This window comes from Anopheles darlingi, chromosome 3 (assembly GCF_943734745.1).
Source record: "Anopheles darlingi chromosome 3, idAnoDarlMG_H_01, whole genome shotgun sequence".
Taxonomy (NCBI): domain Eukaryota; kingdom Metazoa; phylum Arthropoda; class Insecta; order Diptera; family Culicidae; genus Anopheles; species Anopheles darlingi.
In genome coordinates this window covers 17,211,467-17,225,672 of record NC_064875.1, presented here as the reverse complement: position 1 = coordinate 17,225,672, position 14,206 = coordinate 17,211,467, and the positions used below count along the sequence as shown (strand labels likewise).

Sequence of the window (14,206 nt, the reverse complement as noted above, 5' to 3'; positions counted from 1 at the left end):
GTCGCAGCTGGCAGCTTTGGTTTTTGGTCCATGGGATCCCTGGGAATAGCAGGCAGCACGAACAGGGAGGAACAAAATTGAATGCCAGACCGTAAAGGGCTTACATTAAACGTGTTTAGAAAGATGATTTGCATGACGCCATGGTTGGGTCCGCGCCCGACACACACACACTCCAATGCGGCAACATGTGGCCCACTCCATTTCCTTTCATTTCAAACATTGATTGTAGCAAAGCTGAAAGTGAAATCAAGCGAAATTCAATGTAAGTCTCTGCGCTCTCTGCGTTCTCTTTTCTTTCCACTCTCGAGCTCGAGATTGTGAGAGAACAAAAATGGTGGCTTTAAAACGATGGCTTCGTCATTTAAGATTCGTCATGATCATTCCAATCTGATTTATGATGGACACGAGAAATCATTTGGTGGACAAACTTTCCAAATTACCTTTCGCGCAAAGTTTTTTCCGTTTTCGCTTTACGACTGACTGATGACGACGATGACGATCGATTGGATTTTTCGGAGTTTGCGAAGAATTTTCAAAGCGCATAATTGCCACCAGACTCGAGCCGGACGGCATGACTTGACGCGCTGTTTGTTGGTTTCGCATCGCAACGTTTTATCGCTTCTCGATTTTATTGCATTATCGCTCGGACGCTCTAAAGACGTCCCTGCAGCTAATGGTCCCTGCGGGGTCCATCCTTCCAGACAACATCATTCATCGAAGCATCGAGCACATAATAATCGGTGGCTCGAAACCGGAGTGCCACCGGAGGGGAGGCACCACCCGCCCGCCAACCGATTGCCTTGGAGTTTAGCGACCCAAATTGGTCGAAGCAAATAATTGTCGACTAAGCCACCGAATGGTTCGCTGCTTCTGGTTGGTTCACTTTATGGCCTTTAGCCATCATAAAAATGGCTGTCAATTTTCCAGCAGCCGCTATTTTGGCGAACGTTTTTTGTGCGGAAATTGATTCATGGTCGGTCGGCCGTTGGCAGTTCCAACCGTCGGCATGGGAGCAACGAACGTCTCGCTCGCGTAGACGAATGACGCCCATTAATGGGCCGACGTGAGCAAGGGGAGGGAGAGGAGTGACTGTCCTTCCGTTTTTTTTTCTTCCCGCCGCCGCTCGATATTCTGGGTGTTCGCTTCATCGTTCGCGGACCATGGACCATCCATGGGGAAATTCGGGAAATGTATCGACATTTACAGTTGTTTAGCTTCCTGACGGATTGTTTATAATCGACAAATGGTGAGGGTAGTGGTGGTAGGAGTTGGTTGCAACATTTATTGCTGCTGTAGCGTTGATGTTGTAGCTGATGTTGTTGTAGCTGCTGCTGCTGCTACTTGGTGGTCGACGAAAGTCAATTCATCCAATCGAATCCGTAGCTCGTGCGTGTGTGCGTACGTGAGCTCGGGAACCTCTACGTCCGCTGGACACTAGGTGGAGGGGTGGGAAAAATGGGAAAATGGTTGGACTAGTCAACCCCAAATGGGGTGGTTTAGCAGCACGTTGGTTACTCCGTGGAACCTTTAGTGGAGGAAAAAGCGGAGCAGAGTTGGGATTGGCAGCAGTCCAGTGACTTCTGGGTTTTCCGGAATCCGTGGGACGTCCCGCCAATCGGGACCGGGTCGGAGGGAAAAATAGTAATAATAATAATAATTCCCGGTTTACGACCGGGAGTTCCCTGACCACGAGGGTAGGTCCCAAGGCTCTGGCGGGCCGGCTTGCTCCTATAAATAATGTACGGATGGCCTTCGACCGGCCTTTCGTCGAACGAAAGTGATTACGCAACAGGAAGCAGGAAGGAGGAGTGAGGTGTGAGGTGAGGGGTTCCCGGGAACGGCCGTGATGGTGAACGCGTTAGGTCATATGGTTTGTTCCATGTTGTTTGGCCAACGACATTCGGTTCGGTTTGCCCGGATTTACTTGGTAGATTGGCTGGCATTAGGTTTATACATTGATTTTTGAAACATATGTATTGAATGTTACTCCGCTTAGTTTTATGTTTATGAACATGAAATCTAATATAAAATATTGTTCAGCAACCTTGGAAAGAGAATAATCATTTCCATCGAGTTAGCATTTTTTATCGGTATTTGAACAAAAACTTTATGCTTAGCTTTGTCCACAAATTGGTAACAAAATTTTACTAAGACCAAACCAACTCTTTGCTTCTTCGAAAATATTGTTGAAAGGATGCTGTCAATTCTAAATTTTGCCAAATGAAAAAATCAAGAAAACTTTATGTTACTGATTCTGTAAAATCTGTTTCCTGTATTCTATGTGTTTATATTCAAAAAGGTCTATGGTTATTCGTCTAATATGAATTGTACCAGTAATGGACTATTTTATCACAATCGATCAAGGCGTTTTGTTTGACTATTAATAGTGAGAATTGTGTTCAGATTCGCATCCTCTTTTGGATTCCAGGAAATGGAACAATATGCTGAACGAGCTGGGCTGATGAATATTTAAACGGTTTGTTAATGCATATTGTAACTTTGCAAGTGTCCTATCATGTTAAAATTGTATCCGAAGAAAATGGACTATGAGGTTAAATCAACCAGATAAGGTTTGAATTTCATTCCGAAAATTTAACGTTACCGCTGCGGAGTTCTCTCAAGAGCATCTTGAAGTTTATGATGATTTATTTCCACTTTAAAAGCAAAACCCACCTTGACATCATTATTCCTGCTCCTCCGCAACGAGCGGTTTTATCGAATCACGACGAGCCTCTTGGTCGAGAGCTTGAACCGCAAGATCAGCGTCTCGAACGCGCTCCCAACGTTCCCGACGATCCGGGAAATGTATTTTCGGCAACAAGCAAAAATTTGCGATTTATCAATTGCAAATTGTGCTTATCGGGGAATCCGGATTGGAAAATAATTGAATCGACCGCGACCCACTTTTTCACCGCATTGCCCCCGTAGCACGGCGGTACAGACACGTTCCGACTGCTGATACTGTACGGTGCAAAGTATGAGATGAAGATGATGCTGCCTCAGGCGGCTGGTGACCTTATTTTGAACCGTTGGCTCACCGGAACAGGTAGGATATGTCAAACGGGCTGGGGCACACACACACACACATACACTAGCTCATAGCCCGTGAGTTGCGCAAGAAAGTGGGACAACAGGAACGCTTATAGCCGCGCGGTCGGTATTTGTGGCTCGAGGAAGAGGATCCACGGATCCTTCAAAATAGATTATCATCCTCCCCGGAGGTGGAAGGTTACGCTTCAGGATGTTCTTAGCTTGAGGCGACTAAAAAAAGTCTCAACTAAATCGATCGTCCCTTCTGCTGCTCAACCTTGAAAGGCGTACCTTTCTGTTATTTCCTTTTTGCTGTAGATTGTAGCTCTGCTAAACACGTATATTTATTGTTATATGTAGTTGTAGTTATGTGTCGTTAAATATCGTCCACCTCGTCACTTCGTCACTCCTTTTCCGACACTAATCGTTTTGTTCGTTTTGTCTTCCACGTATTTGCACCACACAAAAAAAAACAAACAAACACAGATATCAACGCTGGTCCAGCATCGTTCGGAGCAGCAGCACCATACGTCCGAGCTGAAGATGCGCGCCATCGGACGCGTCGGCCAGGCCGTCAACCTGGCCGTGGAGCGGTTCGTGACGGTGGGCGAGACAATCGCGGACGACAATCCCGAGATCAAGCAGGACATGTACGACGCCTGCAAGGAGGCACGAGCAGCCGGTAAGTGGTCAACGAAGTGGCGTCGAATAGAGCGATAATAGTTTGCATTAGAACGACAACGACAACGACGATGACAATGACATGCAGCTGCAGTATGGCATTATTTGAGGCGTCAATGCGTCAATCGCGTGCCGATCGCGTGCCGTTTGGAATTATCGTTGCAATGACGTGAAGGCTTATGACATTCTAATTCGACTCCGAACAAACTACTGGTTCCGGATGTCCAGTATTGGACAAAATCCTCATTGCATGCGAATCCAGTCACTCCAGGAAGTGTTTGTGTTGAGTGTTTTGAATTTTTTAAGAAAAAATATCGCACAAAAACGGCCACACAACAAGCAGAAACACAAAACAAAACAAACCTCTTCCCCGTTTAGCATAATCGATTGGCAATAAGTGGAACATAAAAGCCGGATACCCCGGGATTAGCGCACTTTCGAACTGAGGGTTTTTTGTTTTTGGAGACCCCGAAAGCCGAAAATCAATACAACATTTATCTCTCTCACTCTCTCGTTCTCTGTGTCTCTGGAACCCTAGTCACAGGGGGAGAGGAGGTTGGTACTTTGAAGGCGTGATTGATAGTGATAGCCGGCTGGTGCATTATTTATGAGCTGACCGGGGCTGGGCTAGCGGGTGGGTGGGCTGGTGGCCTGTAGTAAGCAACAACCACCGGTCACACCGCAGCAGCAGCAGTAGCAGTAGCGGCAGCAGCGAGCGGTTGAAGTTCATGTTCCGTTGCTGATGATTTCCCTATTACGGGAACAAAGGGGTCAAGTACCCCCGGCGGGGCTGAGGGTGTCTCGAGGCATCAATCTATGTCAGGCCTGACACACACACTACCCCTAGGTTTCTTCTGCTTCTTCACTCACATCCATCACATCCCGCTGCATCCGCTCCAAAGGGAATGTTCTTCCTCCTCGGAGGGTGGTTTTTAGGGCTTCGAACGAAGTGTATATTGCCTAGTTAACTGGAAGGGTGGTTTTTTGTGTCTCTGCAGCTGCCACTGTGCTGTTACTGGTGTGCATTGGTAATTCGATGCCAATGGTGTTGGTTCGATTCGTTCCCAGCTCAGTCGGCTTCATTACGGCCAGTTCATCATTTACTGGTGAAGAAAGAGTTTTTGTCGTCGAACGTCAACTCATAAACGGCCTCAATGAGTAAGACAAAAAGCCGTAACAAACGAGCCATCTGTTCCAGGGTGTTTTGTATATTCTTTTTTTTTTCACGAGCTACTAGGCGCCTCCATCAGCACCATGCGCCTCCATCGATCGATGTTCAAAGCGCTCGCGAAACATAAGATAAATTTTCGCCCCGTTAAACGGGCACGCGGGCAGCAAAACTTTATCTAGAGAACAGAGTTCGTTTCAATTGCATCCCATACGATCGAAGCCATAACTTGAGTATCTCGTTGCTCTCTCGTTCTCTTTCTGATGCTGCACCGTTTTGCAGATGCTAAATTATGTTCCCTGTTCGATCAATTGATCGTTTACGTGCTAGCAAAGTTTGAAATGGGATGCAGCGAAAGTTGCATCGTTGTGCGGCCATCGGGTCACTTATGTGCCAACCGTGCTGTGAGAGGTTTCAAAGGTAAGCAGAGCGAACGGCGTAATGCAGTCGCGAGGTGCTTTGAATGCCAAGTAGGCTCTGCAAGCCCACCCATTTTGTGCCCTTGTCACTCGTGGGAGGGGTTGCCAGTGTGCCTCGAGGTGAGCGCGATGCACCGACATCGACACCGACAGCGACAAAAGGTCAAAACGAAAAGAAGGATAACAACACCACCGGGGCTGAAACCGTGCGGTGGCGATGAGGGAAAGGACGGAAGTGTGGCGTGAGAAACTTTTAATTGACGCAGGAAAAGCGTCCTCACTATCGCCACGCTCAGAAGTGAGGAACAATGGAGAGGGTGACAGCCTGAGCGGCCGGAAATGCAATCTTTTCCCCCACTGGCCTCCGTTCCGAGCACCCATCCCCGGGGAGAAAGGTGTAGGCTGAGCATTTATAAGGGTAAAAAGCGCCTTACTCCGGGGAGTGGTGAGGGGCGTTAAAAGCTTTTCCAAAAGGGAAGCCACGACCGGAACTGGAATCTAGGACGATGCAGCATGGCACCATGGAAAGGGGATGGAAGAAGACAAAAGAGAAAGGGGGCCAGGTGGTGGCGGGTGGCGGGGCTAGCAACTTTTAATTTTAATTGCCATCTCGCCCTGCATTTTATCGCACAACAATCGCCACCCCCTTCCGAGGAGACCTTCCGAAGGGCATCTTAGGCGACGTGCTTCGAAATCAATGGTGTCCACATCCGGCCTGGTTGGCTGGCTCGCTGGCTGTCGAATGCGATGCCTTGCGATGACCCAATTGCGTGCGAAGGGAATGAAGAAGAATGAGATGGTTTTTTGGAAAAGCCGGAAAAGCCTTTCCCCTGGACCGGTCTCACGTGTCATAACGTTCGTTTCGGTCCCGGTACCGAGCGATCTTTCCAGAAATCGATCCAATTTCCAAGTGTACCGTCAGCACGCACTGTCGGGCTGTTTTTCATTAATTAAAGACTGGAAAGGGGTGCGCCGGTGGTGATGGTGGTGGTTGGTGCGTTGTGTTCAAACTCATTCTGACGTCCGGACGGCGAGGCGACCGGTTCGGGGGTTCGATTGTGTCAGTATTGACACTTCATTATCAGCATTAAGGGTTGATTGTTGCAAGCAAAGTGATACCTTGGGTTTGGACCCGACCACCGGCGATAATCAATCACCGGTGGGAAGGGGTAGAGGGGGGTGGGGGTAAAGGGTGTGGTGCAGAATGTGAGTGATTGTTGGTTGTATGCTCGGAACACGAAACTACGATAATGATGCCGATGTGCTATGTCAAGCATATTTTTGCTGTTTGGATTTGCTCAGGCGGATAAATTGGAAATGATATCCTCTGGAAAAGCTGCACATGAAGCAGTTTTATCACTTAAATCTTATTGGTTGCGAATTTTCGTATAAGAATCTAATCATATCGCAATTGATTATCGGAACAGAGATACAGATTAGCTGCTCTGTACTGCAGATAATTTAAAATTGTATGTTTTCATAATCCAATTTATTTACTTGACATTTGATTATGCTATTTTCTAGACAGTGAACTGCTGTTAGGTTCATTTGAAAATAATATTAATAATTTATGGATGTGGTGTATTCGAAATGGTTTTATCATTACCGAATAGTTGAAAAGTGAATTAGCAAATTTTTTGTTTGAATATGCTTCTTGGTATTCCGCTAACCAAACATTGTGAAAACGACATGGAAAAGGGCGTTTTGTGTGTCAATGTAAAGAAAAAGCCCGATAATATTTTCAAACAAGTAGCAGTAAAACAAACTTTCGCAAATTTTCATGTGTTGTTCTGATCTGCAATCTTATTACAACCTTTGGGAAGCCTTTAATCTGTTTTCATAGTTTTGAAACCCATCAATAGAATCTCTTTAAATTTCAAAAGGAATAACGACAAGTTCCAGATATTGTTCTTTCTAACTATCATGTTGTTTTCGATCCAGGGCGTTATAGTGGATTGTCTATTAAGATAACATTATCCTGTCATAAAAGGCGACCATTTTTTGCTAGATAATTCCAAAAGCATCTTGAACTATGGCTACAACATTCTTAGCGCTCGATGAAGAACGTTTACTAATACAGCAATAATCTCATTGGTCAGCCACAGTCTAAACTCACGATAAAAGAGATTCAAACGAATGCATGTTCTGAATAGCATGACGCTAGAAAAAAAAAATTGCAAAACGTTTAAGGCACATAATGAAGCCTTTTTTCCCCTTTTGATATCCCATTTGTTTCAAATTTGCCTAGAGGGAGGATGCGTCGTGAATGAAATGGCGCGTACCGCAAAGCGAAGAGTCATCCCACAACGAAGTGAAACTTTAATAAACATAAATCACAACATCCCCCGAAAAAGTTTCATCACCCGCTTATGCATGCAATCTGTTTTCCGCATGATCAGTCTATCGCTCACCATTACACACACACACACGCGCGCTCGACAGGAGCGACGTTCCGCCATCGGTCAGCATTATATGGGATCCACGCGATCCCGGCTGACGGTGAATAATGGCGAAGGGATTTTTATGAGAAATATTTTCGCCCACAAGGCACAAGCACGGGCGCGAGGGTTATGCTACGCGCCAAATTGATCACGGTGCTGTTGCTACCGGCAGCATGATCCAGCAGGAGGCCAGGCATCATCTGGCGATTATGGTTCCGCCGGTTGGAATGTTGGATTGGCCAATTGGTGGTCACCGGATCCGTACGTGCCGTGCCGTGCGGTGCATCGGACAGAAGGGTTGCGCTACATATGGCCGGGGTTCGTGCGGTGAACAGGGCCAGCTGTCGAGCTCCCGGAGCTGCTCGGAATCCCACACTAATTGAAGCCTTAAATCACGCTCATGGTTCCGAGGGGTGCGGGAGATTTTCCGTTGGGATTTTCTCGCTCTCGGTGTCTAGTCATCGGCAACGGTGTCGGCATCGGTGATCGGCGGAGCAACAACAACGCGAACGCGCCATCACTAGATGGCAGCACCATGGCGCTGCGTCGAATGGTTTTATAGGTTTCGCATTATCATGTTATCGTGTTTATGGTATCGTGCTCGTAAAATTGGCTTGTTTAACGCGCTCGTCCCTTCGTCGCGTAACCTTGGCCGACGGTTCGACGGTGTTCGGTCGGTGGTCCTCGACTCCTCGACCTCGTCCTTGTCACGAAGGAGCTGTGACCGGTGGTTCTAAAACCCGCGACGAGACGATCGCTGCTATCGATACGGATTTTTTTCGCGTTTTTTTCCTCGGATATGGAAAGTCAACAAACCGAACCCCCGAAAACCCGGCCAGAAACGGCCAGATTTGATTGTGTCGAGCGGAGCCGAAAGCGAAGGAAAATGCGTTCGCGAACCGATAAGCATTTTCACCTCTCTTCGACCGGTGTGTGAGTGTTGCGTGCACCTTTTTATGACTTCGACCGCGTCTTAAGCGACGCCAAAGACGTGCGACACTGGCAAGGTGCGACAGGTGTGTTGGTGTTGATGTGCTCAGCGAACGCAATGAAATGAAACGCTGTTTTGACACATTAAGCTTTAATTTAAAGTTTAGTCAGACCCTCCACAACCTCAGTCCTCGACTTCATTGGCAGCATCCTTAGCAATTGTTCGGATTTTCGGGGGCCGGTGGAAAACTTTGGTCATTCTGCGCTTCTCACTCCTCCTCGCGTTCTTCCATTCTTTGCTACTTCGCGTGTCGGTTTTGGGTTTGAGAAAATGTATTGCGTGCACTACACCCCATCTCCCGAGTGGGTGGATTTTCATTTCAACGAAAATGTGTGGCAGCAACGTTTGTTGGTCCGTGTTGGTCTGGGGTCTGTAGAAGGAATTGGTATGTATGGACCATATCTCGTATTTTTTTTCGCTCCTAACAGAGTTGTGGTGCTTTAAGATGCTTTTCTATTTTTTTACTCTCTCTCTCTCTCTTTCTCAACTTCCATGTTTCCTGCCCCCTGGCTTGTTATCATGCCTCAGTCAGTGGCAGTGTATGGAGTGCCTACGAATGTGGTTGCATTTCAGTTCCACTTTTGGTGCACTCGACCGAATGCAGAACGGCCGGAACAGTGCATTCAAGCGAACGAGCGACCGAACTAGTGAGCCAGCCCGGGTCCAAATGCCCCTTGGCAGCGTGGTTAGCTTCAGCAACATCCGGGGGAAAGCCACGAAATTCGTTTTCCACTTCCCCGAACTGTCGGGTGGCAGGCTGGCTGTTGGTTGGTTCGCTCGAGGTCCCCGGGAACAAGTTTTCAAATGGTCCAAATCAAAACTTTTGCTCGTGTGCAGAAGTGCAAAGTGTTTGTTTGTTTTAAGCGATACCTTCTGGGGTGAAGGGGGTTGGTATATGGTTTTGAATTGCATTTCCAGTTCGTGTAGTTCTTTCTCGTTCGTCTCGTGCTGCTGCTGCTGCTCACACCAAGCCCCTCGCGAGGTGATGAATATTGAAAGGAGGAGAACAAGATGTTGAATTTAGACAATATCGCATATAGGAAGAAACGACGTATTGTGAATGTTGCGCTGTAGCAATTGAAATAGCAAAAGAAATTGAATTAAAAAGGATGCTGCGTTAGCTACAAACTTGGCCATTTATGTTGCATTTGGTGCAAGGTTTCGTCTGTTGATCACTTGCACAACAAACGCCTTAGAAAAAGGCATGTGATTTCAGCTTAACGGGCATCACAAATGGTTATTCTCCTGCCACGGATTAATAGCACAACACGGTACGTGCACAGTCAGCGTTTCGCACGACTGCACGCTTTATTCGTTTCAAGCCATTTCCATTCTCGACAACCCAAATGAGCCAACACAAACACACACACAGACACACTTTTCGCCCTCTTGTGTCACTTGTTGGTTGGTTGTTTAGTGTGACGACGTCATTGCGTGCCAGTAGCACGTGGCACGAGACACATTCTGAATTCAATTTCTGGCTAGTTACCTGGCGCCCAAGACGTTAATCGCGGGGCGTCGTCGTCGTCGTCACACTGTCGTAATCTGCACACGCATCTGCACACGCCGGTTATCAAATTTTATGCTCCGTTAGGTGGCTGCTGGCCCATGAATAACGGCCGGTCAGTGGCCGAGGGTAGGGGGAGGGGGGGGATCATAGTCAGTAAACTAATGATCGCCGGTGCCGTGTTACTGACGGCGAACTTGCAACGTTCACCGACCATCAAGCGACGGCTCTTGGCCGAAATGGTTAGGCTGGTTTATATTTTTGGTGTAAAGTTTATGGCAGCGCACGTCAACGAAGCATCAACATGAAAGCATGATGTGGTGAGACGGCTGGGAGTGGTGGTGCCGAAAGGTGGTCAAAAGATCCTTCCTTTTCCGGCCACCCAGCCGGGGGTGGTATCAAGTTCACTTTATGGCAGGAGTGTCAACGATGGAATGGAATGGCAATTGAATTACTGGGGTAACTGATTCGAATGGGTCATCTTGGCCCACGTTACGCCGTCAGAGTACCGCTTAGCGAGTAGCGCTTATACTGCTGCCCCGGGTTATGAAGTACTACGCACTGCTACGGAATGCGCGGCTCGTTGTCGTTGTGCTGTGGCTGAGTGCATTCTAATGTCGCGTAATACGTATGGGCACGCGTTCTTCGTTCGCGTCATAAAATGTTGCAAATAATGCGCTGCATTATCGTTATGGTCTACGGTCGAGTGGTTTGGCTGTCGCTAGATGATGTTGCCTCGCGTTTGCCACTCGAATTGTCTAAAGGAGCATCGGGATCCGTTTGGTAGAATAACTACTTCGTTGAATAATCAACTTCTCTGGCATAGTTTGAGCATAAATTTCAGGAGAGCAGAGAATGGCATGCTATTCTTATTCTTAGTTTTGAGCTGAAACTATATCTTTCTTCCATTTTTTCGGATTGAATATATTATTCTAATTACTCCTATTTTTTATCGTCCTATTCGTTTAATTACATTTAAAGGATGCCAACTCAGCGTAAAAGTTAACTTAAGGAAGGCAAAGGTTAATTCAAACCGAAAAAGAATCCATTTTAAAGAATTTTTATGATAAAACCATTCAACTTTATTTGCTTTATCTGATTGTTATATAAATCAGCAACTTCCCAAAAATATTTGGTCGTCGTTTATGGAATTTTCCATGACAAATGCAGCCATTGTATGAATATCTAAGAAGCATGGTTTAAAAACAGGCGCTTTTTACGATGTCCATCGCAGCTTGTTGCTGAATTGTCTGTCTCTGATTATATGCAAATCAATACTCTTTGGTTAAAATTTATTTTTTTTAAACTTTGGGAGCATTTTAAAATTGAAAAAGAAATGGATTTCACTTTACTGTATGCTTTATTTTCAAAAAAGCAAAAACAATATTTCAATTATAAAGAAAAACCCATGATCTGAGCTGAGATCTCAGAGCATCAATACAATACATCAAAGAGTTGCGTACCTTACCTCACGTGATCCCGACGAAATTTTAACACAAATGAATTTGTTTAACACAAATGAAGAAAACTGCTCGAAAAGCTATAAGTTGTGATCAACAAGACTGATATAACTTATTAATAAACATTCTCGACGATCCCTCAATAGCAATTACGTCAATCATCAAAAAACGTTAGTAATGTATTTTCTCTCTTTCTCTCTTTTGTCTCACAGGCTCATCGATAGAGCGTTTATGTGATATAGCGGCAACAGATCCGACGGTAGGATACTCGCCCCGGCCAAATCCGATCGACGATAGAGGACCGATGATACGGGCCGCCCGGACACTGCTCAGCTCGGTGACGCGCGTGCTGCTGCTGGCAGACATCGTAGTCGTGAAGCAGCTATTGTTAGCCAAAGACAGGGTAAGCCAACGGTGGCTAACGAGCCTGCTGCACCGTACTAAACTACTTATTCCGTTGTTTTTTTACTTTTTTTTCTCTCTCACACAACAACAGGTAGCTAGAACTTTAGGTAGATTAGAATCAGTGGCCAATTTTACAGAATTCGTGAAGGCGTTCTCGGTATTTGGAGCGGAAATGGTTGAACTGGCGCATGTTACAGGTATGTTACCATCGAGGCAAAGGCGTCGGTTACGGTCTTCTTTGTATAGGATGTTTGCAAGAATTCGCAGAAGCACCACAACGTTCGAAATGCATTCCTTGTTGCTCCTTCTTGTTGCAAGGTGTGTTCTTGAACGGCCTGTCCGGTGGTGCACCGGAAAAGGGAGAAGAAAAATGGCCGACCGACGGGGAAAAATTGTTTTAATTTTATTGCCCTCCTTCCCACTCGCCTGCCGGCCAAGACTGGTGCGGAAGCGCATGGTTGAGCATATGCTAAGTATTCACCGCTTGAGGCCGGATGCAAATCCTCCTCCCCCCGTTCAGGCATTCCACGACTAGCAACACTACCACCACCAGCAGTAGCACGAGTTGCGGCGTACATGAAGCATGAAGCATTCGAAATGGTTTCTTCGAATCGTTCCACTCGTTGACTCTCTCTTTCCATTCCCTTGAATCATTCGTTACGGTTGCTGCTCCATTCCGGAATCGACTTTCGAAACCAAGATTCGGGCACTCGCCCACTGGAATCCCTCGTCCCTCTTTGCGTATTTAATCAGCCGAAACAACCGGATTTTGTTTGATGGGACCGTAGTGGTGGCATTGTGCAGCTCAATCGGTTTCAGTTATCCAGACTCACTCTGAGAATTCGGAATATTTGCAATGCAGAGCAGTCCTGCAGTCGATGTGCGACGAGGAAGAGTTGTTGTTCAGAGGATATAGTATCACTTTTATGCTCAGTATAATGTACGTCATAAGCAGTCGCAAGATCTCTTCGAAGTACACAGAAAAGGGATCCCAGAGAGTATCCTCTGCGTCTATGCGCCACTTTAACGACGTCATGCAGACGTCTAGATCTTCTTATTCATTCCCTCATCCCCATCAGCAGCAACTCCGTAGCGTCGAGACCGGCGGCACGGCAACGAAATGGAATTCAAATTTACTTCCCATAAGCTGAGCGCGGCGCAGCTTGCGAAGCGTTACTATAAAAGTTCATCAAAAGCGCTGAAAATGCGGTGATTGGATGGCCGGCTATAAAACTCGAGAACTGCTCGTGACTCCCGGGAGCCAGATCGGCCCCGATATTCCGGTAGTCCGACATCGGCACAGCATCATCACCATCATCATATGTGATGTAGCCGAAAGAGGGGGATTCGGACGCCGCTGAATAGCGCTGGACTATATGATAGCCATAAAACCACGGGCCGCGGGTTTTCCGCTGATAAATGGTGTAGAACGAAAGTGTGTCCTTGTCCTCGGATCAAGGATAGGCGCGCCTTGAAAGTCGGCGCTCCACAGAACCCGCCGGAGACGCCATTCATTGGACGGAGCCGGAATCGGATATTCGTTCCCACATAAAACATGCCAACGGAGCTGGTTTTGTTTCATTAGCATAGCGCATGTATAACAATACGCCGGAATGGTGCTCTATTCCCGGTGAAAATCTCGTTAAAAATCCTGTCAAATCCGGCTATCCGGCCATTGATTCGAACCGCCGGGTCCCCAGGTAAACGGTAATTTAGAATTCTCGTGAGCCGCCTTTCCGTGGAAACTTTTCCGCACCACTCGCGGATCGCATTGATCAATGCGTAATAGGTGATGGCGGCGAGTGAGGAAAAATGATAAAAAAAAAAAGGAAAATCGTTATCTACCAGCATCCCCCTCTCAACGTAACGATGCTCATGATGGCTGATGGCTGATGGGAAACGATTTAGCAAAAGCGTTTCCCTCCTCCTCCTCTATGTATATCCCGTTTTGCGGTGCGGCGGCACACAACCCGGAGATGGCCATAATCGGCTTATCCCTTGGCACCGATCTCTCTCTCTCCCCCATCCGTTTCGCGCACCAGCGTTCCGGTCTCATAAATGTCACTCAATGTGCAGCATAACTTTCGCTCACCGACACCACCAT

The 14,206-nt window shown here is 46.9% G+C and overlaps 2 protein-coding genes across 9 annotated transcripts in view; one reads left to right on the top strand and one right to left on the bottom strand.

Moving 5' to 3' along the window:
- The window catches only part of LOC125953375 (pericentrin), a 465,615-nt gene that overhangs the window by 5,811 nt on the left and 445,598 nt on the right, over window positions 1-14,206 (bottom strand). The gene's annotated exons all lie outside the window — the stretch shown is intronic.
- The window catches only part of LOC125953406 (alpha-catulin), a 73,555-nt gene that overhangs the window by 44,571 nt on the left and 14,778 nt on the right, over window positions 1-14,206 (top strand). For all 8 annotated transcript variants that reach the window (XR_007468958.1, XM_049682971.1, XM_049682973.1 and 5 more), the window contains 3 exons: window positions 3,517-3,712; window positions 11,910-12,100; window positions 12,194-12,299. Coding sequence is in view for 7 of the 8 variants with exons in the window: in XM_049682971.1 (XP_049538928.1) it covers window positions 3,517-3,712; window positions 11,910-12,100; window positions 12,194-12,299 (493 nt within the window). In the remaining variant the exon portion in view is untranslated. The remainder of the gene's footprint in view (window positions 1-3,516; window positions 3,713-11,909; window positions 12,101-12,193; window positions 12,300-14,206) is intronic.